This window comes from Trachypithecus francoisi, unplaced genomic scaffold (genome assembly GCF_009764315.1).
Source record: "Trachypithecus francoisi isolate TF-2019V2 unplaced genomic scaffold, Tfra_2.0 Lachesis_group14, whole genome shotgun sequence".
NCBI lineage: Eukaryota > Metazoa > Chordata > Mammalia > Primates > Cercopithecidae > Trachypithecus > Trachypithecus francoisi.
Window position 1 is genome coordinate 60736463 of NW_022681459.1, and position 24922 is coordinate 60761384.

The 24922-nt window shown below is 54.3% G+C and overlaps 1 protein-coding gene across 3 annotated transcripts in view; it reads right to left on the reverse strand.

Moving 5' to 3' along the window:
* ZC3H7B (zinc finger CCCH-type containing 7B) overlaps positions 1-24922 on the reverse strand; it is a 64974-nt gene that overhangs the window by 18050 nt on the left and 22002 nt on the right. For all 3 annotated transcript variants that reach the window (XM_033233816.1, XM_033233817.1, XM_033233818.1), the window contains 9 exons: positions 20762-20795; positions 20441-20638; positions 19285-19443; positions 13160-13240; positions 11340-11396; positions 3874-3916; positions 3000-3190; positions 2061-2382; positions 1032-1090 (listed from right to left, as the gene is read on the reverse strand). In XM_033233816.1, coding sequence (XP_033089707.1) covers positions 1032-1090; positions 2061-2382; positions 3000-3190; positions 3874-3916; positions 11340-11396; positions 13160-13240; positions 19285-19443; positions 20441-20638; positions 20762-20795 — 1144 coding nt within the window. The remainder of the gene's footprint in view (positions 1-1031; positions 1091-2060; positions 2383-2999; positions 3191-3873; positions 3917-11339; positions 11397-13159; positions 13241-19284; positions 19444-20440; positions 20639-20761; positions 20796-24922) is intronic.

Below are 24922 nucleotides of genomic sequence, written 5' to 3' on the forward strand. Positions count from 1 at the left end.
CAGATGGGGAGGAAGGCAAGACTCAGAGAGGTTAGGGAACTTCACCAGGACCACACAGCTAGTGCAGGTCAGAGTGCAGCATCCTCATCAAATGCCCTTTTTTTTTTTTTTTTTGAGATGGAGTTTTGCTCTTGTTGCCCAGGCTAGAGTGCAATGGCGTGCTCTTGGCTCACTGCAACCTCCACCTCCCAGGTTCAAGCAACTTTCCTGCCTCAGCCTCCTGAGTAGCTGGGATTACAGGTGTCCGCCACTACACCCAGCTAATTTTTGTATTTTTAATAGAGACGGGGTTTCACAATATTGGCCAGACTGGTCTTGAACTCCTGACCTCGTGATCCACCCGCCTTGGCCTCCCAAAGTGCTGGGATTATAGGCGTGAGCCACCATGCCCAGCCCTTCATCAGATGCTCTTTTATTTATTTATTTATTTATTTTTGAGATGGAGTCTTGCTCTGTCACCCAGGCTGGAGTGCAATGGTGTGATCTTGGCTCACTGCAAGCTCCGCCTCCTGGGTTCACACCATTCTCCCACCTCAGCCTCCCGAGTAGCTGGGACTACAGGTGCCCACCACCGCGCCCAGCTAATTTTTTGTATTTTTAGTAGAGACAGGGTTTCACTATGTTAGCCAGGATGGTCTCTATCTCCTGACCTTGTGATCCGCCCGTCTCGGCCTCCCAAAGTGCTGGGATTACAGGCGTGAGCCACCGCGCCCGGCCCAGATGCTCTTTTAAACTCAGGACATGGCTGAGGCTGGAGACCAGGGATGCTACTAACCCTGGGAAAGTCACTTCACCCTCTGAGACTTGAATTCTTCTACCAGACAAGGGCAATGGTGCCCTCTGTGTGCCTGCCCAGCACATGGCTTGGTGAGGAAGGACACGAGGTAACCATCTTTGATCCATCCCCTCTGGGGGTGCCCGCCATGGGGAATGCAGCACCTTACCCCGTGCAGACGGCTCATTCCCCGACTCTAGAACCCACAGCCCCCAGCAGGGGATGAGAGGCCCGGACCCCCACTCCAGTCACTCACCGAGGGGGCTGCTTTCTGAGCACCGCTAGGGGGACGGTGGTCCTGTGAGTTGGTCTCCTCTGGGCAGGGAGAAGACATAGGTCAGTGGCTCTGGCTCTGAGGCGTGAGGGGCCTTCCTAGGGCTTCCCCTTATGTGTTGCTAACTCAGAGAAGCCTCCAGGCCACACGTCCTCTCCCACTCTGCTGAACCCGACTCTATCCTCTCCTCTCCACTACCCTGGGGCAAAGACGCCTCCCAGCCCGAGTGTGTCCACTCCTTGCTTAAACTTGCCAGGGCTTCCTGCTGCCCCTAGGAGAAAGCCCAGGTTCCTTAGCTTGCTCCCAGGTCCTTGGAGACCAAGGCCCCCACCCCAGCTGCTCTCCTCATCAGCCAGCCCCGCGCCATGCTGTGCCAGGATAGTGCCCCTGCTTCCTCTGCCTGGCAGGCAGAGAACTTGACCTTTTCCTTCAAGACCCCACCTTCAAGAGCTTTTCCTTCAAGACCACTTCCTCCAGGAAGCCTCCTTTGGCCCTGAGGCTGAGTGAATCCCCTCCATGCCCCCACTGTCCCGTTAAGCCCTCTCAGTTGAGTGCCCTGGGCTGTGTCTGACTGCCGAAAGCTAGCCCCACCAGGGCCCAGACAACCCAGCTTCCTCCCTGGGTCCCTGGCACCCAGCCCAGAGTGGTGCTGTGGGAGGCCATGACCTTGTGCCCTGCCCCCAGCCTCAGGATCATCCCATGGGATCTCACCAGCCTGGTGACCCAGGGTCCTGGGAGGCTGGGCAGGGAGCACCAGACTGGGAGTCTAGAGGCCTGGACTGTCATAGCTCTCTTCTGCTTGATCTTGAAGAAGACACCCGCCCCTCAGGCCCAGCCTCACACTGTGCCCAGCACTGCAGAGACAGCAGCACATAGACATGGCCCGGGATTGCTAAGGGGTAATGAGGGACAGACAGATCTGTAACTCCACTCCACTCTCCAGGGACCAGAGAGACCACAGCACTGTGCAACCTGTCCAGGGAGGGTGAATGTGCCCACCTATGGCCTTACCCATGAAGGAATCAGGTTTGTCCAGGGAGCCTCGTGTCGACCCAAAGCTGTCAAGTGCATCCAGTCGGGTCTCCGAGTATGGGAGCAGGTCCAGGGGGTCCAGCGTGGGGCCCGGGGGATCGAGGGCATCCAGCACAGAGGCGGCCAGCTTCTTGGAGGGGTCCACGACCAAGCCGAAGGAGGCGGGGGGCAGTGGGCTGGAGACAGGGATGGAGCCACCCACCACAGGTGGTAGCAGTGGGGTCCCGCCGGGGAACACGGGTATCAGCTGGGGCAACTCACTAGGCACGCCGCTGCCAGACAGGCCACCCTGGACCAGAGACTACGAGGCAGGGAGAGAGGGAGGGGTCAGAGGAAAACAGGACTGCCCAGGCCTGGGCAGCATCAGGCACTTGGGGAAGCAAGGAGACCTGCACCCTGTCCCCTGGCTTCAGCCTGTCCCACGGGGGAGCAGTGCTCACTATGGTCCCTTCTGGCTAGACATTCTGGAGCTTCATTTTTTTTCTTTTTTTTTTTTGAGACGGAGTCTTGCTCCATTGCACAGACTAGAGTGCAGTGGCGTGATCTTGGCTCACTGCAACCTCTGCCTCCCGGGTTCAAGCGATTCTCCAGCCTCAGCCTCTTGAGGAGCTGATACCAGAGGCATGCGCCACCATGCCCGGCTAATTTTTGTATTTTTAGTAGAGACGGGGTTTCACCATGTTGGCCAGGCTGGTCTCGAATTCCTGACCTGAAGTGATCCGCCTGTCTTGGCCTCCCAAGGTACTGGGATTACAGGCATGAGCCACTATGCCCAGTCTGCAGCTTCATTTCTGTCCCTACTGAGGCCTCCTCCTGAGACACATGACATGAGCATGGGGCCTTCCCTCCACCCCAGGACAATGGAGACACGGCGGGGAGAGGGACTCAGGGGAGCACAAGGAGGGCGGTGTGGCTCACCAGTGAGTCCAGGAGGGTGTCCAGCTCTGGGCCAAAGACATCCCCATCTGAGAAGTCATCCAGGCTGTCGGTGCTGGGGAGGGTCCTGCTGCTGTCCAGGGGGGCCAGCAGGTCCAGAACATGAGGGAATAGGGGCATCGTGGGTGTGGAGGGGAGGAGGGCCGGGGAGGCTCGAGGGTCCACATAGCAGTCTGTGGATGGGGTGGGCGAGAGATGAAGGGGAGCACTGCTTGGTGGGGGTGGAGGAGGCATCCTGAGCCCCACGACGCTCACCCAATACCTTCCCTTCTTCCTTCAGCTCTTCCCAGGAGCCCTGCCTTCCCCATCGGCTGATCCCACTGGCAGACACTCGGGGTGGTCAAAGAAGGCCACAGCCCCAGAGCTGGCAGGGGCCCTCAGTCCTATGATGTCAACGCTTGGCCCAGGCTCAATGCCTGAATGTCCACTATTGCTGCCTCCTTCCCCTGGGGTAAGCAATGCCCTCTCCAGGGGACACTCTCAAAAAGGCAACCTTTTCTGGAAGCCAATGAGGAAGAGCAGGGGAAAGGGCTTTGGAAGAGGCAGGGATGTGCAGGCAGCCTGGAGTGAAGGCCATGGGACTGTTGCACCCAGCTAAGAGGCAGCACCCCCCTCCGCCAGGCTAGAGATGCCCTCCCTTCCCTGAGCAGGTCTGTGGCTCTCAACCCACTGTTTTCTCCCATGCCTCGGGGAGTATCAGGGTGGGGAACCCCTCAAAGGCCCTCTCATCTACAGGGCTGGGATGGGGAGAGGACTTGACTCCCCTGACCTCTAGGGGACATCAGGGGTGGGGGGCTGAGTGCCCCCCAACCTGGGGCCTCAATTTCCACTTGTTCCCTCATATCAGGGACATTACCTGTTTCGATGTCATCTATGGACCCCAATCCATTAGAAGTTCCCTGTGGGGAAAGGGCCACAATGGCTCTGTGGCTGGGAAGGTCCCGATCCCGGCACCCAGGACCAGCCCCTCCCCACATGACTACGCTGTTGACCCGGCACCCAGGAGCACTTAGAGTGCCAGGGGAGATTAAAGCCCTCACATGCAGCTGGGCATGGTAGTTTATGCCTGTAATCCCAGCACTTTGGGAGGCCGAGGTGGGCGGATCAGCTGAGGTCAGAAATTTGAGACCAGCGTGGCCAACATAGTGAAACCTTATCTCTACTAAAAATACAAAAATTAGTCGGGCATGGTGGTAGGAGCCTGTAACCCCAGCTACTTGGGAGGCTGAGGCAGGAGAATGGTTTGAACCCAGGAGGCGGAGGTTTCAGTGAGCTGAGATCGTGCCACTATACTCCAGCCTGGGCAACTCCGCCTCAAAAAAAAAAAAAAAAATGGCAGGGCGTGGTGGCTCATGTCTGTAATCCCAGCACTTTGGGAGGCCCAGGCGGGCAGATCACCTGAGGTTAGGAGTTTGAGACCAGCCTGACGAATATGGAGAAACGCCGTCTCTACTAAAAATACAAAATTAGCCAGGCGTGGTGGCACATGCCTGTAATCCCAGCTACTAGGGAGGTTGAGGCAGGAGAATCACTTGAACCCGGGAAGCAGAGGTTGTGGTGAGCCAAGATCGAGCCATTGCACTCCAGCCTGGGCAACAAGAGCGAAACTCCATCTCAAAAAAAAAAAAAAGCCCTCACATGTGCTGGGTCCTCACCCTGTGGTGCCCAGCAAGAGGCTGGATGGGCCAGGAGGTGGGGGCATGGGATCAGTGGAGCGCCACAGCTGCCCCTCTAGGGAGGGGTGGTGAAGGGCAGGGAGGGAACCTCTGAATCTTGGCTTCCACCTGCCACGGGGTGGGGTCCTCACCCTGGTGAAGGTGGCAAGGGTCATACCAAGCCCCCCATGCAGCACCACAGATGGCTTGCAGTTCAAAGACAAAAGTGCCCTCTCGGCCGGGCACGGTGGCTCAAGCCTGTAATCCCAGCACTTTGGGAGGCCGAGACGGGAGGATCACGAGGTCAGGAGATCGAGACCATCCTGGCTAACACGGTGAAACCCCGTCTCTACTAAAAAATACAAAAAACTAGCCGGGCGAGGTGGCGGGCGCCTGTAGTCCCAGCTACTCGGGAGGCTGAGGCAGGAGAATGGTGTAAACCCGGGAGGCGGAGCTTGCAGTGAGCTGAGATCCGGCCACTGCACTCCAGCCTGGGCCACAGAGCAAGACTCCGTCTCAAAAAAAAAAAAAAAAAAGTGCCCTCTCCCTGGGTCCCCAGGCTCTCCTCTCCCATGGTAGCCCCAGGTCCCCCAGGAAGCAGAGAAGGGGATGCAGCCCAGGTGGGATCCCACTGCCTTCCTGCTAGAGGGAAGCTGGGCCTGAGCAGGCTGTGCAGCCTAGGCAAAGTTCCCCATCCACTCTGGGCCTGCTTCACTCACTGCTCGGGAAGGCTATCAAGATGAAATGACCTGCTATGTGTGAAAAGTTCAGAATAGGGCCTGGCACACAGGAAGTGCTTTGTAAGTGTTTTTTGTTTGTTTATTTGTTTTGAGACAGAGTCTCGCTCTGTTGCCCAGGTTGGAGTACAGTGGCATGATCTTGGCTCACTGCAACCTCCACCCCCTGGGTTTAAGCAGTTCTCCTGCCTCAGCCTCCCGAGTAGCTGGAATTACAGGCACCCGTCACCACATCTGACTAATTTTTTTGTATTTTTATTTATTTATTTATTTATTTATTTATTTATTTATTTATTTTTTTTGAGGCGGAGTCTCGCTCTGTCGCCGGGACTGGAGTGCAGTGGCCGGATCTCAGCTCACTGCAAGCTCCGCCTCCCGGGTTACACCATCTCCTGCCTCAGCCTCCCGAGTAGCTGGACTACAGGCGCCCGCCACCTCGCCCGGCTAGTTTTTGTATTTTTAGTAGAGATGGGTTTCACTGTGTTAGCCAGGATGGTCTCGATCTCCTGACCTCGTGATCCGCCCGTCTCGGCCTCCCAAAGTGCTGGGATTACAGGCTTGAGCCACCGGGCCCGGCCTATTTATTTATTTTGAGATGGAGTTTTGCTCTTGTTGCCCAGGCTGGAGTGCAATGGTGCGATCTTGGCTCATCGAAACCTCCGCCTCCCGGGTTCAAGCAAATCTCCTGCCTCAGCCTCCCGAGCAGCTGGGATTACAGGAATGCGACACCACGCCTGGCTAATGTTTGTATTTTAGGGTTTCTCCATGTTTGTCAGGCTGGTCTCGAACTCCCGACCTTAGGTGATCCATCTGCCTCAGCCTCCCAAAGTGCTGGGATTACAGGCGTGAGCCACCACACCCAGCCTTTTGTGTTTTTAGTAGAGATGAGGTTTCGCCGTGTTGCTCAGGCTGGTTTCAAACTCCTGAGCTCAGGCAATCCACCTGCCTTGGCCTCCCAAAGTGCTGGGATTACAGGGGTGAGCCACCACACCCAACTTTTTTTTTTTTTTTTTTTTTTTTTTGAGATGGAGTCTTGCTCAGTCACCTAGGCTGGAGTGCAATGGTGTGATCTCAGCTCACTACAACCTCCGCCTCCGACATTCAAGTGATTCTCTAGTCTCGGCCTCCCGAGTAGCTGGGATTACAGGCACATGCCACCACGCCCAGCTAATTTTTGATTTTTTTTTTTTTTTTTGAGACAGAGTCTCACTCTGTCGCCCAGGCTGGAGTACAGTGGCGCAATCTTGGCTCACTGCCAGCTCCACCTCCCAGGTTCACGCCATTCTCCTGCCTCAGCCTCCTGAGTTGCTGGGACTATAGGCGCCCGCCACCATGCCTGGCTAATTTTTTGTATTTTTTAGTAGAGATGGGGTTTCACCGTGTTAGCCAGGATGGTCTCGATCTCCTGACCTTGTGATCCGCCTGCCTCGGCCTCCCAGAGTGCTGGGATTACAGGCGTGAGCCACAGTGCCCAGCCAATTTTTGAATTTTTTAGTAGAGACAGGGTTTCACCATGTTGGCCAGGTTGATCTCAAACTCCTGACTTCAAATGATCCACCTGCCTCGGCCTCCCAATGTGCTGAGATGACAGGTGTGAGCCACCATGCCTGGCCTGTGTTTATTAGATGCACAGCATAAGTTCCTGAGTCCCAGCTATCAGGAAACTGGCCTGGGAGAGCTGGTGTTTTATTCACCAGCTCCCACGCTCTGAACTTCAGGCCGTGGTGCATCCTTCCCTGTCCTGACAACCTCCCCTTTTTCTCTGAGTCCTTCACAGTCCAGCTCAAGTCCTGCTTCCCTGGTAAGGCCCTGGGGGGCCCCGCCCTTTCAGTGTCCCCACAGAGGGCCAGAGGGAGGACCAGACTCCACCACTAGCCTTCCTTTCCCAGGACCAGCAGCCACAGGACCAGGAGCTAGATTCATCCGGCATCCTGCCTCACGCCAGCCCAGGCCAGCATCTCACACCCACTGTGGGATTTAGCCCTTGGTCCAGGCGCCCTGCGAGGTAGCATCCCATGGCATGGAAATGTCAGCCCAGAAAGTTGCCATGCACAGATCAGAGCAGGGCTGTCTGATCCAAGAGCCTGCCCTGAGTCTGTCCGCTGGAACTGTACACTCCCCCACCCACACCTGCACCAACAGCCTGCACCGCCTTCCCGCATCTGAGCCTGCCATGGAGCACATGGCAAATGTGTGCACTTCAGTCTCTGGAGTGTTTGCTCACCACAGGTTGGCTGCCAAACCAAGGCCGCCATGCTGGATCACAGAGCTGCTATCCTCATGGTAAGTACATAAAGTCTTTTTTTTTTTTTTTTTTGAGACAGAGTGTTGCTCTGTCGCCCAGGCTGGAGTGCAGTGGCGTGATCTCGGCTCACACAACGCTCCGCCTCCCGGCTTCGTGCCATTCTCCTGCTTCAGCCTCCCGAGTAGCTGGGACTACAGGCACCCGCCAGCACGCCCGGCTAATTTTTTTTTGTATTTTTAGTAGAGACGAGGTTTCACTGTGTTAGCCAGGATGGTCTCCATCTCCTGACCTTGTGATCCGCCGCCTCAGCCTCCCAAAGTGCTGGGATTACAGGCGTGAGCCACCGCGCCTGGCACATAAAGTCTTTGAGGGAAGAGAGGTACCAGATGAACATCTCTAGGGAAAGCGGTGATTCTCCCTGCTAGGTCGTGCCCATGGCTCCCAGGTCATACAGGACAAAGTCGCCTTCTCAGCCCTCCTGCCCATGCCATCAACCCAGCCTGCCAGGCTCACTCTTCCTGCCCTTCTGCATGGCACTCCTTCTGGTGACATTCGTTTAGCAACAAAGGTCTATGGAGCTCTATCTCTCCTGCAGACGCCCTGCTGGGAGCTTTCACACTGACCCACTGTAATTCTATAACCTCCACAAAAATGGCAGGTACTGGACGCCTGTGAACGAGAAGGAAGCTAAGGCTCTGAGGGATGGAGTGGCCTGCGTAGATAAGGAGCGGGCTCAGGATCTGAGCCAAAGCACGTCCCACTGCAGAGCCCAGGCTATTCTGAGCCCCATGGGAGGAACTGGTCTTGTGGTCTGGGGTGTCTGTCTCTCTTGCTGCTCAGCCTTTGCGCAGGCTGTGTCCCTGGTCATGAGTGCCATTCCCCCTCTCCTGCTCTCCCTTCCTCTTACTCTTGCTTCCGTGCCTCACTGAAGCCCTCTCCCACCAAGGCTGCCTTGGGCTCTCTGTTCCTGGAACTCACAGCCCTCCTTGCATCTTGCTCCCCATACTGCCAGAGGCAGCCCTTGCACAGACTCTGTCTTGTAGGGCCTCTGCCTGGCTCCTGGGTCATAAGAAGCTCCCTGAGGGCACAGCCTGGACATCCCCACTTCCAGGTGCACATGTGGAATGACCAGCCGGCTGAACGAATACGGTGCTCATGGTGGAGAACCTACAAGGACCCCTGCAGCCTGCGTTTACCTGTGTCTGTGCACAACTGACAGAAGGCCAGGGGCTCTGGCTGGGACACCACCCTGCCCTCATGTGTCCTAGGGCCACTCCGTGTGTGCACGTGCACATGTGGGTACCATGTTGGGCAAACTGAGTTCATGAGGCAGGGTCTGAACTGGTCCTCTCCACTGTGGGCTTCTTAGAGCCCTCCCTAACCATGCCCCGCCTGACCTCTATGAACGTGCAGGAGGAGCCCAGAAAGATTGCAGGGATGGGTGAACGGCCTGGCTGGGACTGGGAGTGCCTGGTGCCAGGTATGGCACCATCTGTGGTCATCTGGCTGCAGACTGAGCAGGGCTTTGAGGCCTGGCCCTGGAGAGCTGGGCATTTAGCCCATATTTGCTGTGGCCCCCTGGCCATAGTCATCAGTCGTTCAACAAATACCTTTTGAGCATCTGCTGTGCCTGCCCAGCCCCAGCTCCGCTTGCTGTGATGAGAAGCTACCTCAGTGCTCTATTCCCAGTGTCTGAACTGACACTGGGTACAAAGCAGTACTCAATAAGTACCTTCTGAATCAATGAACAGAATTAATGCTGCCTCCCTTCAATGCCTTCCCAATGCTAAGACTGAGCTGCTCACCAGGGGCCAAGCGGTCTGGCTTATATCTCCTGTTCCAGGACCCCCAGGGGGCTGCCTGCCTTGGCATTGGTTCCTCCCACACTCTGAGCTCCTCCAGGCCTCAGGGTCTTTGTAAACACCTTCCCCCGGTCTGGAATGCTGTTTCACCTGCACACCTGCCCCTAACTCTTCAACCTTCCGGTCTCAGCTTAAATGTCACTGAATCCTGTCTAAATCAGGCCTCCCAGTTGCAATGGCTCAGGTCTCCCCACAGTCTGCCTTCAGAGTCCTCATCACGGTTTGTAACCAGAAATGATCTGGCTAATGTCCTAATGTCCCTCCTGGACTGTGAGCCCTTTGAAGGCAGGGAACAGAATTGTTTTGTTTATCACGTAACCAACCCCAAGCTCAGTGCTTGGCCCATACTGGGTAAACTTAGACAAATCACTTCTCATTCATTTAATGTTTCCTCTTTGGAGCACCTGGTATGTGCCAGGCCTAAAAATTTCTTTTGTTGTTGAGATGGAGTCTTGTTCTGTCTCTCAGGCTGGAGTGTAATGGCGTGATCTCGGCTTACTGCAAACTCAGCCTCCTGGGTTCAAGTGATTCTCCTGCCTCATCCTCCCAAGTAGCTGGAACTACAGGTGCACGCCACCACGCCCAGCTAATTTTGTATTTTTAGTTGAGATGGGGTTTCACCATATTGGCCAGGCTGGTCTTTAACTCCCGAAATTAAGTGATCACCCACCTCAGCCTCCCAAAGTGCTGGGATTACAGGCATGAGCCACCGTGCCTGGCACACATACCATGAGTGCTACAAAGGCAGATCATCACCTGCCTTCTTTGCAGGCTGGGAGGCCACTGAGGGCAAGGATGCAGTTCTCTCAGGCCCAGGGCCAAGAGTGTTTTGTGAGCCTCCTTCTGGAATGAATGAAAGAAAGTGCTGCAAAGCTCTGGAGGAGGGAGGCCTGCTGCTACCTTGCTGTGTGACACTGGCCCTGTCCCCGTCCTACTCTGTGCTTCAGTTTCCCTTAACGTACAAGGTGGCAGGACCTCGGGTTCCATCAGTGCTCTTATAGCCCATCCCTCACTTTCCAGAAAGCCTCAAAGTCTACCTGAGCAGCTCCTGTGTGGTGAGTAGGGGGTAGGGGTCTTAGTCGTGTGCCAGGCCCTGCCCCACCTCCCGGGATGAGCCAGGCCTGTCTTGGCCCTTAGGAGGAGTCCCTAGCTCGGGACAGCACAGCAGCTCTCCGCAGTGACTGCCCACTTCATTTCCTGCTGGGTCCCGTGTGCCAGGTTATCAAGCACTTTCCTCCCCTGTTTCTGTTGAGGGATGGTCCGCATTTCAGAATGTGGACTCTGAAGGACCTGCCCAAGGCTGCAGGGCCCAGTTGGGCTCTTCCTCGTCAGAATCCTCAGTCGCAGCTGCCCCTCCCCAGCAGAGTCACTGAGCCAGGGAGAGCAGGACGGGTTTCAGCAGGGGCACGCCCTTGAGCTGGGCTTTGAAAAGCGAAGAGCTAGAGAAAGGCAGGGTGGGGAAGAGGAAGACATTCGAGGCCCGGGGACTGAACCTGCAGAAAGGCTGGTGAGAAAAAAAGCAACACAGCAGGAAATGTGGGGCGGGAGGCAGAAGGAAGGCACGTGGGACCAGGTGCCCAGACCGTGTCCTGGCCAGGGTCCATGAGTAAGGCTGCCCCCAGTGGCTCCCCGGCAATGACCACTCTCTGCCAACAGTAGCCATGGCCTGTCCCCACACCCTGCCCCCGTGGTCATGGGAGGCACCTCCTGGGGAGGCGCAGGCCGCTGGACCCGCTGCCTGAGGTCATTTATACCCGGAGAGAGTGAATCCAAACCTCTCATAATGGATAAATCAAGACAGGTTGGCTCAGCCCCAGTCCTACCTGATCTGCCACGCCAGCCGCAGTGCCATTACTGAGCAGAGAAAAGGTTTCCAATTCCTGCCAGAGATTGGAGAGAGGTGGGCAGAGGTAAAGATTCTGAAAAGATGCTCAAGGTCCCCTTAGCTGGGGCAGGAAAGAAGCCCTGACACAGGCAGCTGGGATCTGCAGTGTCCCCTGAGTCCCTGTCCCCAGGCCTGCTGGAAATCACCTGCTCTGTCTCTCTGGGTCAGATTCTGGGGTTTTCTTCCTCCAACCTCGACCTGGGCAGAGGACCTCCCTGCACACCTCTACTGTGTGTCACGCACCATGCTAGACACCGTCTCAAACATTCTATCTTTTTACTTACTTGTTAATTTTGTTTTTTTTTTTTTGAGACGGAGTCTCACTCTGTCACCAGGGCTGGAGTGCAGTGGCCGGATCTCAGCTCACTGCAAGCTCCACCTCCCGGGTTCATGCCATTCTCCTGCCTCAGCCTCTCGAGTAGCTGGGACTACAGGCGCCCGCCACCTCGCCCGGCTAGTTTTTTGTATTTTTTAGTAGAGACGGGGTTTCACCGTGTCAGCCAGGATGGTCTCGATCTCCTGACCTCGTGATCCGCCCGTCTCGGCCTCCCAAAGTGCTGGGATTACAGGCTTGAGCCACCGCGCCTGGCCTTATCTGTTAATTTTTAAAATTTTTTTCTGAGACAGAGTCTCACTTTGTCCCATAGGCTGGAGTGCAGGGGTGTGATCTCAGCTCCCTGCAGCCTTGACCTCTGGGGTTCATGTGATCCTCCCACCTCAGTCTCCCAAGTAGCTGAGACTACAGGCGCGCACTACCACACCAGACTAATTTTTGTACTTTTTGGAGAGAGACGGTTTCGCCATATTGCCCAGGTTGGTCTTGAACTCCTCAGCTTAAGCAACCTGCCTACCTCAGCCTCCCAAAGTACTATGATTATAGGCATGAACCACTGCACCCAGCCCATTCTCTCTCTCTTTTTTTTTTTTTTTTTTTGAGATGGAGTTTCACTCTTGTTGCCCAGGCTGGAGTGCAATGGCGCGATCTTGGCTCACCGCAACCTCTGCCTCCCGGGTTCAAGTGATTCTCCTGCCTCAGCCTCCAGGGTAGCTGGGATTACAGCCATGCGCCACCACACCCAGTTAATTTTTGTATTTTTAGTAGAGACGGGGTTTCTCCATATTGATCAGGCTGGTCTCGAACTCCTGACCTCAGGTGATCTGCCCATCTCAGCCTCCCAAAGTGCTGGGATTACAGGCGTGAGGCACCTCTTTTTTTAATTCTCCCATGAGCCCTCTGGGGTGGGCATAAATTATCTCCATCCTCCGGATGAGGAAACCAAGGTGGAAAGAGATGAACTAACTTGCTCAAGGTCACAGCAGAGACTCGAATCACGAGCTTTCCCATGTGCAGCCTCCTGGCCCTTGGCAGGTGCCAAATGAATCTGTGTGGATCTGAACCAGCCAAACGGATACCGACACTTCAAATTTGCACCATATGGGGGTTATTTTAGAACATAATGCTGAAGGACGCCAGTGTCAACTCAGGCCACCTCCAGGTGATTAAAGTCAGCCAGCGCAGGGAGGGAGTAGTCTTCAACAGCTGGAGTCTAAGGTGAGCTAGAAGCGGTGGCTGCTATCTCCTTTTCTGAAAGGTTCCGGGGCTTTCAGCCAACAGACAAGGAAGATCACCTGCTGTCGCTCCCCTCTGTCCTAACCTGGCCCTGGCCAACCTCACCCACCTTCTCCACGGTGCCTGGTCCCTCGCTTCAGACCTCCTCACATCCACACCGACCCTCCCAGGGTCCCGAGCCCACCTACCTGGGGCCTCTTATATGCCTTGCGAACTCGCAGCCCCAGTTTCTGGGCCAGCTCTTGACCAAGCTGAGTCACGCTTTCATCCTGCAGAGGACAAGACACAGGGTGGTGGGTCAGTCTGCCCGGGCTCACAAAGCCGTGCTCCTGGACACCTGTGCAGCCCTACGGGGGGAGGTCATGGTCACCCCATGTTACAGATGAGAAAGTGAGGCCCCAGGAGGTGACCTTGGCTTGTCCAAGTCACACAGCTAATGAGTGGTGGCACCAGGAGCACCACCCCATGCTTCTGTTTTTCCTTTTATTTGGGGGTAGAAAATGAATCACTTTGTTTTTATTTTAATATAGTCTTTTTATTTCTAAAATTTAGCAAGTGACAGTGTCACTGTAGAAGGGAAGAGTGTTACAGGGAGAGCAAGTGCTCCCTGGGTCTCCCCCTTCGCCCTAGGCTTTTCCAGGAGGCAATCGCACTCTGCTGGGCTGATGTGTTTCCTTAGGGCTCTTTTCTAGGAATGCATGAATGCAGACCTATAAAGAATGCTTAGTTCTGGCTCATGCCTGTAATCCCAGCACTTTGGGAGGCTGAGGTGGGCGGATCACCTGAGGTTAGAAGTTCAAGACCAGCCTGGCCAACATGGTGAAACCCCATCTCTACTAAAAATAGAAAAATTAGCCGGGCATGGTGGTGGATGCCTGTAATCCCAGCTACTCAGGAGGTTGAGGCAGGAGAATCACTTGAACTCAAGAGGCAGTGGTTGCAGTGAGCTGAGATCGCGCCACTGAACTCCAGCCTGCACAAGAGAGCAATACCCTGTCTCAAAAAAAAAAAAAAAAAAAAAAGCTTAGTTTTGTTTTGCGGGGATTTGGGGATTGTCTCTTTCTTTTTTGTTTTGTTTTTTTGAGACGGAGTCTTGCTATGTCCCCCAGGCTGGAATGCAGTGGTGTGATCTCAGCTCACTACAGCCTTTGCCTGCTGGGTTCAAGAGATTCTCCTGCCTCAGCCTTCCGCATAGCTGGGATTACAGGCATGTGCCACCATGCCCAGTTAATTTTGTTGTTGTTGTATTTTAGTAGAGACGGGTTTCACCATGTTGGCCAGGCTGGTCTTGAACTCCTGACCTCAAGTGATCCACCTGCCTCAGCCTCCCAAAGTGTTGGGATTACAGGCGTGAGCCACTGTGCCTGGCTGTCTCTTTCTTTTTTTAAACAGGAATGAGGTCACATTATATAGTTCTACAACTTGTTTTTTTTTTTTTTTTTTTTTTTGAGACGGAGTCTAGCTCTATCGCCCAGGCTGGAGTGCAGTGGCCGGATCTCAGCTCACTGCAAGCTCCGCCTCCGGTGTTCATGCCATTCTCCTGCCTCAGCCTCCCAGGTAGCTGGGACTACAGGCGCCGCCACCTCGCCGGCTAGTTTTTTTTTTGTAGTTTTTAGTAGAGACGGGTTTCACCGTGTTAGCCAGAATGGTCTCGATCTCCTGACCTCGCGATCCGCCCGTCTCGGCCTCCCAGTGCTAGGATTACAGGCTTGAGCCACCGCGCCGGCCTTTTTTTTTTTTTTTTTTTTTTTTTGAGACGGAGTCTCGCTGTGTCGCCCAGGCTGGAGTGCAGTGGCGCGATCTCGGCTCACTGCAAGCTCCGCCTCCCGGGTTCCCGCCATTCTCCCGCCTCAGCCTCCGAGTAGCTGGGACCACAGGCGCCCGCCACTGCGCCCGGCTAGTTTTTTGTATTTTTAGTAGAGACGGGTTTCACCGTGTTAGCCAGGAGGGTCTCGATCTCCTGACCTCGTGATCCGCCGTCTCGGCCTCCCAAAGTGCTGGGATTACAGGCTTGAGCCACCGCGCCCGGCCTACAACTTGTTTCTAAAACGAAACAATGTTCTGCAACCCTCAGCAAGTGAGGATACATAGATGAGGCACAGGGTTGTAAGGCCCAAAGGAGCCAGGGCGTGGAAAGCTTGCAACAGTGCCTGGACCACACTTAGTGACCACTAGACAGCAACCATCCTTCCTTCCCTTCCCAGGCTGTAATACAGAACATGCACTACGTGCCAAGCATGAGTGAGGGGCAAAGGAACCCCAGCGAACAGGGCAGATGGGCCCAGGCCTCATGGAGATTCCAATCCAAAGGGGGAGATCAGACAGTGAACAAAGAAACAGATGGCTACAAGCTGGGGTCCAGGCACAAAGGGGCAAGGAAGGCACTGACATCTGGGCATGTGTCTACCTCCGACCTCACCGACAAGCTCCTGGAGGCCAGGGCCTAGGTTGGAGTCATCTGTGATCCCCAGTGCCCAGCATGGAGCAGGGGCTCGGTGAGTGTTTGCCCAACAAAGATTGGGAAAAGAGAGAGTTCCCTCAAGCAGAGCCAGGAGCCCTTAGTTACTTTCGCCTGGCCATTTACTAACCCTAACTGGGTCCCGGCTCCTTTCTATCCCCTGTGGTGGGGATGAAAGCTGCTTTGTCCTCCTTATGAGTAAGTACCAGTGAGACCTGGGTGTGGATCTATCGTGGACACTCTAAAATGCTCTATGGATCAGGGGACTATGGTCATACAGAAAGGCTGTCTTTTGTTTTTTTTAATAGACAAGCTCTTGCTTTGTCAAACTCAGGTTGAAGTGCAATGCTGCAATCATAGCTCATTACAACCTCCACCTCCTGGGCTTAAGCAATCCTCCCACCTCAGCCTCCTGAGTAGCTGAGATCTCAGGTGCATGCCATCATGCCCAGCTAATTTTTAAAAAAATTTTTTGTAGCTCAAGCCTGTAATCCCAGCACTTTGGGAGGCCGAGATGGGTGGATCACTAGGTCAGGAGATCGAGACCATCCTGGCTAACACAGTGAAACCCTGTCTCTACTAAAAAATACAAAAAACTAGCTGGGCGAGGTGGTGGGCACCTGTAGTCCCAGCTACACGGGAGGCTGAGGCAGGAGAATGGCGTAAACCTGGGAGGCGGAGCTTGCAGTGAGCTGAGATCTGGTCACTGCACTCCAGCCCGGGCGACAGAGCAAGACTCCGTCTCAAAAAAAAAATCTTTTTGTAGAAACAGGGTCTTGCTATGTTGCTCAGGCTGGTTGCAAACTCCTGAGCTCAAGTGATCCTCCCACCTTGGCCTCCCACAGTGCTGAGATTACAGGCATGAGCCACTGTGTCTGGCCAAGAAAGATTCTTAATTGTGAACTAAACAGAATTAGAGAAACAAGAATAATAAGCAATAAGCATGATAACACAAATGTGTTCTGAACACTTACTGTGTCTGGCCATTGTGCTAACTGCCCTATACGATTTTCATATTCTATCCTTGGCACAGCCCTAGGATGCACGGTCATCACCCCATTTTACAGGGGTGCAAACCAAGGCTTAGAAAAGCTAAGCCATGGCCAAGGTCACATAACTAGTAGGTGACAGACCCAAGATTAGAACCCAAACCCAGGCCAGCTCTCTAGCATCAATATCCTTGGCCACTGTGCACACTGCCTGTCCTCTGCTCTGCCCACCCAAATCCTTCTTGCCACTTTCTGCCCTACTCAAGCCCCACCTCCTCCAGGGAGCCTTCCAGGATTCTGGTCACTCTTTTCCTTTCCACCCTTCCTGACTAGCATTCACCTTTCCCCAACTTCTTTCACATCCATTATTTCAGGGATAAAGTAGGAAGGGGATCGTATAGATGTGGAACTGATGTGCAGAGATGGGAAGTGCTTCTTCACACTCAGGCTGGGAGTCGCAGGTGGAGCCAGGTTTAGACCCCAGCTGCCTTCATTTGTCTCCAGTGGGCTGTGGGACCCTGTGGGGCACAGATCTGTGTCCCACAGGGGCGCTCAAAAAATATTTGATATGTGGATAAGTAAATGGGGAGAGGGGGATGTAACCAGCTGCGAGCAGTCCAGGGCCACCTCACAGGCTCTCTATTGATAATTTCTCATTGTTTCTTCCCCACCTAGTGACAGCTATGACAGCAAGACTTTGGCTTTATTTATTTATTTATTTATTTATTTTATTTATTGAGACAGAGTCTCGCTCTGCTGCCCAAGCTGGAGTGCAGTGGTGTGATCTCAGCTCAATGCAACCTCCATCTCCTGTGTTCAAGCAATTCTCCTGCCTCAGCCTCCCGAGTAGCTGGGACCAAAGGTGTGCACCACCATGCCTGCGTAACTTTTTTTTTTGAGACGGAGTCTCACTCGGTCACCAGGCTGGAGTGCAGTGTCGCGATCTCGGCTCACTGCAACCTCCACCTCCCAGCTTCAAGCAATTCTCCTGCCTCAGCCTCCTGAGTAGCTGGGACTACAGGTACACGCCACAGCGCCTGGCTAATTTTTATATTTTTAGTAGAGACAGGGTTTCACCATGTTGGCCAGGATGGTCTCAATCTCTTGACCTCGTGATCTGCCCACCTTGGCCTCCCGAAGTGCTGGGATTACAGGCATGAGGCACTGCACCTGGCCGAGGTCACCCTTTTACTCCTTATGTCAGTTATGTGCTCCTTCAGTGCAGAGGTTAAAAGCACTGACTCTAGAATCAGACTGCCTGGGTTCAAGTCTTAGCTCTGCCACCTACTGGCTGTTATGATTTTGGGTAAGTCAGTTTCGTCTTTTCTTTTGTTTTGTTTGAGATAGGGTCTCGTTCTGTTGTCCAGGCTAGAGTGCAGTGGCGTGATCAAAGCTCACTGCAGCCTCAACCTGCTGGGCTCAAGTGATCCTTCCACCTTAGCCTCCCAAGTAGTTGGGACTTCAGGCATGTGCTACCATGCCTGGCTAATTTTTGTATTTTTTGTAGAAATGAAGTTTCACCATGTTGTCCAGGATGGTCTCAAATGCTTGGGCTCAAGTGATCCACCCACCTCGGCTTCCCAAAGTGCTGTGATTATAGACGTGAGCCACTGCGCCCAGCCGTAAGTGGCTTTCTCTCCGTGCCTCCATCCCCTCATTTATTTTTTAAAACATACATATATTTTGTTTGTTTTTCTTTTTTTTTTTTTTTGAGACGGAGTCTCACTCTATCGCCCAGGCTGGAGTGCAGTGGCGCAATCTCAGCTCACTACAACCTCTGCCTCCTGGGTTCACACCATTCTCCTGCTTCAGCCTCCTGAGTAGCTGGGATTACAGGTGCCCGCCATCACATCTGGCTAGTTTTGTATTTTTAGTAGAGATGGGGTTTCACCATGTTAGCCAGGCTGGTCTCAAACTCCTGACCTCGTGATCCAGCCGCTTCAGCCTCCCAAAGTGCCGAGATTACAGGTGTGAGCCACCATGCCTGGGCTTTTTTTTTTTTTTTTTCTTTCCTTGAGATGGAGTCTCGTTCTGTTGCTCAGGCTGGAGTGCAGTGGTGCGATCTTGGCTCACTGCAACCTCTGCCTCCCGGGTTCAAGCGATTCTCCTGCCTCAGCCTCCCAAGTAGCTGGGATTACAAGTGTGCATCACCACACCAGGCTAATTTTTGTATTTTTAGTAGAGATGGGGTTTCGTCATGTTGGCAAGGCTGGTCTCGAACTCCTGACCTCGGGTGATCCATGCACCTCAGCTTCCCAAAGTGCTGGGATTACAGGCATGAGCCACCGTGCCTGGACTTTTTTTTTTTTTTTTTTTTTGAGATGGAGTCTCACTCTGTCGCTCGAGCTGAAGTGCAGTGGCACAATTTCAGCTCACTGCAATCTCCGCCTCCTAGGTTTAAGCAATTCTCCTGCCTCGGCCTCCTGAGTAGCTGGGATTACAGGCGCATGCCACCATGCCCGGCTAAATTTTGTATTTTTAGTAGAGATGGGGTTTTGCCATGTTGGCCAGGTTGGTCTCGAACTCCTGACCTCAGGTGATTCACCTGCCTCAGCCTTCCAAAGTGCTGAGATTACAGGCATGAGCCACTGTGTCTGGCCCCATCTTTAAAATGAGGATAATCACAGTATCTGCCTTTTAGGGTTATTGCCAGGATTAGGTGAGTTAATACACACAACGTATCCTAGCAGTGCCTGGCACCCACTCAGTGCTCAGAGAATGGGAGCTAGTGTTAACGTCAGGATCTGCAAGTCACAGGGGAGGAAGCGGAGACACAAGGATGTGGTGGCTGGGCCCAAGTGAGGGCCGGAAGGTTAGAATTCTGGCTTCTGAGCAGGCACCAGCGTGGCTGCAGAGCCACACTCACGTGGGGCAGGGCGAGGGAACACCGGCTGCTGCACTCGTAGGCCTCCTTGTGGCGTCCCAGTTCATTGAGGGCACGTGCCTTGCGGAACAGTGCCCGGATACTCTCGCTGTCCAGGCCCAGTGCCTTCTCGCTGTCCTCTAGCGCCTTCTCATACAGGCCCTGCCGGAGAGGAGCAGGTGGTCACTGGTCAACACCTATGACCCTCCCTCCCCCAGGCCTCCTGCCCCTGCCTAGGAATGAACACCAGCTTCTCTTCTTGGCAGAGATAGAGGAGCTGAAGTCTTGGGTCAGGGACAGGGCTCGAGGCTCCAGGAGAGAAGGAAGCACCCTGGTGTCCAGCCTCTGATCAAGGGTATCTGCGTGTCTAGCTGATGGGGCTGCAGTGGGCTTGGGCGGGACACTGCAGGAAAGGGCCTGAAGATCTACAACCACCAGCCTGATCATTCAAACAAGTCTATATCCATCTCTGCCTTTGGTTCAGAACATGATGGGCTGAGAGTAACAATGGCATCTCTAAGAGGCACTGAGCCCATGAAGGTAGCTCTGTGTGCAGAGTGTATACAAGGGTTAACCCTGAGGCATCCGGGAGCCATTTATCCAGAAGAGTCTGCTGGATGGCAGAGGTGTCACGGGGTCCTCTAGAGAGCCTGCAGCAGAGCCTCCCACAGGATCTCATGAACCTGAGTCAGTGGGTGCACAGGACAGGGAAGAGGAGGAGGCTGCAGCTCTAAAGAGGAGAGGAGAGGGAGGAGGAAGGCACTGAAGTCTGTAAAGAAACAGTGACGAGGCTGAGGCTATGGAAAGAACAGTGGGGCCGGGAAGGAGGAGCAGGAGAAGTCAGACTCCCACCAAGGCCCAGGGTTACCCCAAGATTCTAAGTTACTTCATCTGGGGTAGGGCTAGGGCATCAGTATCATTTTAAAAAAAAAAAACAACCTTTTTATTATGCATCGTACTTTGAAAAGCTCTCCAGCTGAGCATGTTGTACAGTTGAGACTGAGAGCCACCAGGACAATGAGATTCTGAACGTAGGCTGGGAGGAGGCTGGCCCTGGTCTACAGGCTCACTGGGGTATGGGCCTGGCTCCACTGGGCATCCAGAGGGATGTGGCGATCAGGACAGCGGAGGAGGAGAGAAAGGAGGGTGCCAGGCTCACCATGGTGAAGTAGCAGGCGGCTCTATTGACATGCAGCTTGCACAGCAGCTCCCGGGGCAGGGCCACCTGGTCAGAGGCAGCGTAGTCGGCCACGTTCAGCCCTTCCATGTACTGCACCAGAGCCTGCTTATAGTCCTTCTCCCGGAACAGATCATTGCCCTCAGCAAACAGATTCTGCACCAGCTTGAGCAGAAAGGCCTGTTGGGGGCAAGGTGTGTAGGGGGCTCATGACCTCTGGCCCCAGCTCGGGCACCTGGCCCAAGCCTCTCCCCTGCATATCTCCACCCTTCCCCTTTGCTCAGCCTGACAGCTGACACTCACCTCATACTCTTCTTGCTTTAGGGGTAGTGTCGACCTAGTAGGAAAAGAGAACACGAGGTCTCGGTGAGCCCAGCGGTCCCAGCTTCATGGAGGTCCAGAGCTACTCCTCTAACTCAGACCTCAGCCATCACCTTGTGGACTAGGGTGAACTGACAGCGGTTTTCTTCTCCTAAATCATTACCATGCAAGACTTCCAGTTCTGATGAAAGGACCTGCATGTTTCTTGGGGCCAGACAGCCAGGTTTTCCAAGGTACAGGTGCTGAGAAAGAGCAGACTGACCCCAGCCCCACCTCCAGCCTGGCCTGAGCTCCAGCCCTACTTCCAGCCACAGCCCCAGCTCCAGCCCCAACCCAGCCAGCCCCAGCCCTAAGCCAGCCCTAGCTCAGTCCACTTCCAGCTCTACCTCTGGCCCTTGACCCAGCCCCAGCCCCTGCTGCTGAAAAAAGCAGCCCTCTCCTAAAGGCAAGCAGGCATTCCAAGCCCTTTCTCAGTTACGTGAGCGGAAGGAGGGAGGAGCCACACTTGGGCCTAGGAGGCCCCCAGGACTGGAAAAGGACAAGAAGAGGAAAATCAGACTCGGGCCAAGGCAGAGCAGGGGAAGGCTCCAGCTGCAGCTCAAGGCCAGGAGGAGAGGATGGTGCAGGAGCTGCTGTAGCAGGAGTGGCAGGGACAGAAGCAGGCAGGAAAAGGCAGGAAGCACGAGTGCCGTCAGGGAATTAACACCTAGCATAGGCCTTGGGAAGGACCACAGCCCATCAAACCCGAGAGCACAGGCCCACAGCCACTCAGTCCCTACCCTGTCCACTCCCACTAACACACACCCCAGCCAATGCCAGGTCTTCACTGAGCCTGTAAGCCCCTCATGCTGGACTCAACAAATCATTCTAGGTGGGGTCTGGGCACCTGCTCCCTCCTGTGGCTAATGTGCCCTCAGTAGGAAAGAGGGCATCAGCCGAGGAGAACTGAGGTTCATCTCTCCGATAGGCTCAATGGCCAGGCTGGAAGGGAAGCTGGGCTTTGTCTCCCAGCCCCTCATTCCACAGAGGGAAAAACAGACACTTAGAGTGGCGCAGGGACTTGCCCAAGGCTGCTGGGCAGGAAGGCATCGGAGGCAGGGCTGGGGGGATCTTTCCGTTGCCTGGAAATGCCGCCAGCACCTGGGCAGGAAAGAGCGGCCTAGGCCAGTGCGTGAGAGGTGGGCAGAGGCGCAACGCTGGGAAGGCTGTGTGTGCACGTATGTGTGGAAGGTGTTCCCAGTTGTGACATCGGGGCTCACCAGCCCACCTCCCACTTGCCTCCCCACTGTCTGGGCCCCGGCCCTGCCATCCCTCCCCATACTGCTGCAGTGTCTGTCCCCTCTGCTGCCCCACCAAGGACTCCATCACTACCCTCTTGGCCTCCTGCCTCCAGCCTCCCCTCTTCCAGCGTCCTAAGACATCTTTTTTTTTTTTTTTGAGACAGAGTCTCGCTCTGTCACCCAGGCTGGAGTGCAGTGGCATGATCTCGGCTCACTGCAACCTCTGCCTTCCGGGTTCATGACATTCTCCTGCCTCAGTCCCTGAGTAGCTGGGACTACAGGCGCCCGCCACTACGCCCGGCTAATTCTTTGTATTTTTAGTAGAGACAGGGTTTCACCGTGTTAGCCAGGATAGTTTCAATCTCCTGACCTTGTGATCCGCCTGCCTTGGCCTCCCAAAGTGCTGGGATTACAGGCGTGAGCCACCGCACCCAGCCATAGACATCTTAAGGTCCTCCGCAAGCTGGGGCCAACCCACCTGTCTCCATTCACTTAGGGCTCTCAGGGCGTGCTAAGCACATGAGGCACACATGCAGCAACACAGCGTAGGAGAAGTGGGGCAAAAATAGCAGGACTGATATGAAAAGCATTGAGTCCCACTGTGCTTCCTGCAAAGCCTTAGGAGGCCAACAGACGGCTTCAGGGAGGCTGCCTTGTAGCTGCGCCTTCCTAGAACTCCCCTTTGGAAAGGAGAAGGAGGGGACAAGAGTGAACATTTACCCCAAGCACCACCTGGCCCCTTAACCCTCACAATGACCCTGTAGGGGAAATGGGAGAACCGGGCTGGGGATCCAGCTCCACAGATATCGGTGACTGAGGCTGGAGACACAGAACTCTTCTGATGGAAGACAGCAGTGGCTGGAGTCACCTTGTTCACCAGACTGGCCTCTGAATAAATTGGAGTACTTCCCCAAAATCAAACCCTCACTCCCAAAAACGGGAGAGGACCTGCCGCCCATGAAGAGAGATGAGCTAGCAGCCGCTCTGATGACCAAGTCTGAGGAGGGTTTGCAAACTCCCAGCCATGGCAGCAAGGTGGGGTTGGCCAACGGCCCAGGGAGTGGCTGCTGAACTCGGGGCCATGCTCTAGGTGCTCCCAAAACTCCTAATCAAATCAGCCCAGCGCAGCACACCCTCCAGAAGCAGCCAGGAAAAGTGACTGTGTTGTGCACTGAGGAAGGAGAATGTGTTGTGTCAATATGAACACTCACTCTGTGACAGCAGCACGGACACCGAGGTCGTGTGAAAAGGGACCCAGTTTGCGGTGACATGGGTAAGAAAAGGCAAGGGAGTACGTTGGGCACAGCGGGACACGCCTGCAATCCCAGCTACGTAGGAGGCTGGGGTAGGAAAACTGCTTGAGCCCAGGAGATTGAGACCTGCCTGGGCCACACAGGGAGACCCCATCACAAAGAAAAGAAAAGGCAAGGAGTGTTTTTTGGTCTGTGTGAGAGAACAAAAGTGGGGAGTATATAAGGGAACATGGAGGCAAACTCCAGTTTTATGGGGAGCTCTGTTTAAGAAAAAGAACACAAAATGATGAACACAGGATTGCAAGGGTGCATGCCTGTCAGGGTCTCGGAAGGGGCTCGTGCAAGTGAGAGGCCACGATGCCTACGCTTCATTAGCATTGGATAATTATACCTCTGAGGATCTACTTGAGAGCAATAAGAGAAAAAGGTTACTCAAAATATTTTGTGTGTAAAAAAAAAAAAGAGAAACAAAACAAAAACAAATGTCGAGCCGGGTGCGATGGCTCACACCTACAATCCCAGCACTTTGGGAGGCTGAGGAGGGCAGGTCATGAGGTCAGGAGTTCGAGACCATCCTGGCCAACATGGTGAAATCCCGTCTCTACTAAAAATACAAAAATTAGCTGGGTGCAGTGGTACGCGTCTGTTATCCCAGCTACTCGGGAGGCCGAGGCAGGTTGCTTAACCTCTGTGAGCCTCAACTTTCTCATCTGCAAAATGGAAATAAGGCCACCTACTTGACTGGGTTGTTGTGAAGACTAAAAAGATGATGGATTGGCCAGGCACGGTGGCTCACGTCTGTAATCCCAGCACTTTGGGAGGCTGAGGCAGGAGGATCACTTGAGCCCAGGAGTTTGAGACCAGCCTGGGCAACATACCAAGGCCCCGTCTCGACAAAAAACTAAAAAGATTGGCCTAGTGTGGTGGCTCATGCCTGTAATCGCAGCACTTTGGGAGGCCAAGGTGGGCGGGTTACCTGAGGCCAGGAGTTCAAGGCAGCCTGACCAATATGGTGAAACCCCATCTCTACTAAAAATACAAAAATTAGCTGGGCATGGTGGCACACACCTGTAATCCCAACTACTCAAGAGACTGAGGCAGGAGAAACGCTTGAACCCAGGAGGTTGCAGTAAGCTGAGATCATGTCACTGTAGTCCAGCCTGGGCAATAGGGCAAGGCTCTGTCTCAAACAAACAAACAAAATTAGCTGGGTACGGTGGTGTGCACCTACGGTCCCAGCTACATGGGAGGCGGAGGCAGGAGGATTACTTGAGCCCAGGAGGTCAGGAGCACCATTCACTCCAGCTGGGGCAACCAGCAGGAGAGACTCTGTCTCAAAGAAGACACAGATGTGAAGGTCCCAGTGTAGAGACTGAGATTGTAAGTGCTCCATAAACAGGGACTATTGATTGATCAGAAAACTCGTGCAGTCATGCAAGAGAATTAACAGGGAGTGCAAACGTGAAGGGTGAGGGTAGAATTATCTACTGGACAAGATCGAAGGGTAACCTGGGCCAGGGACCATGTGTGCATGTGGAGTTCAAGCCCAGCCACACCAGCCTCTTCCTGGCTCCTTCCACCTGCCCACACCCTAGCACACACAGCAGCCT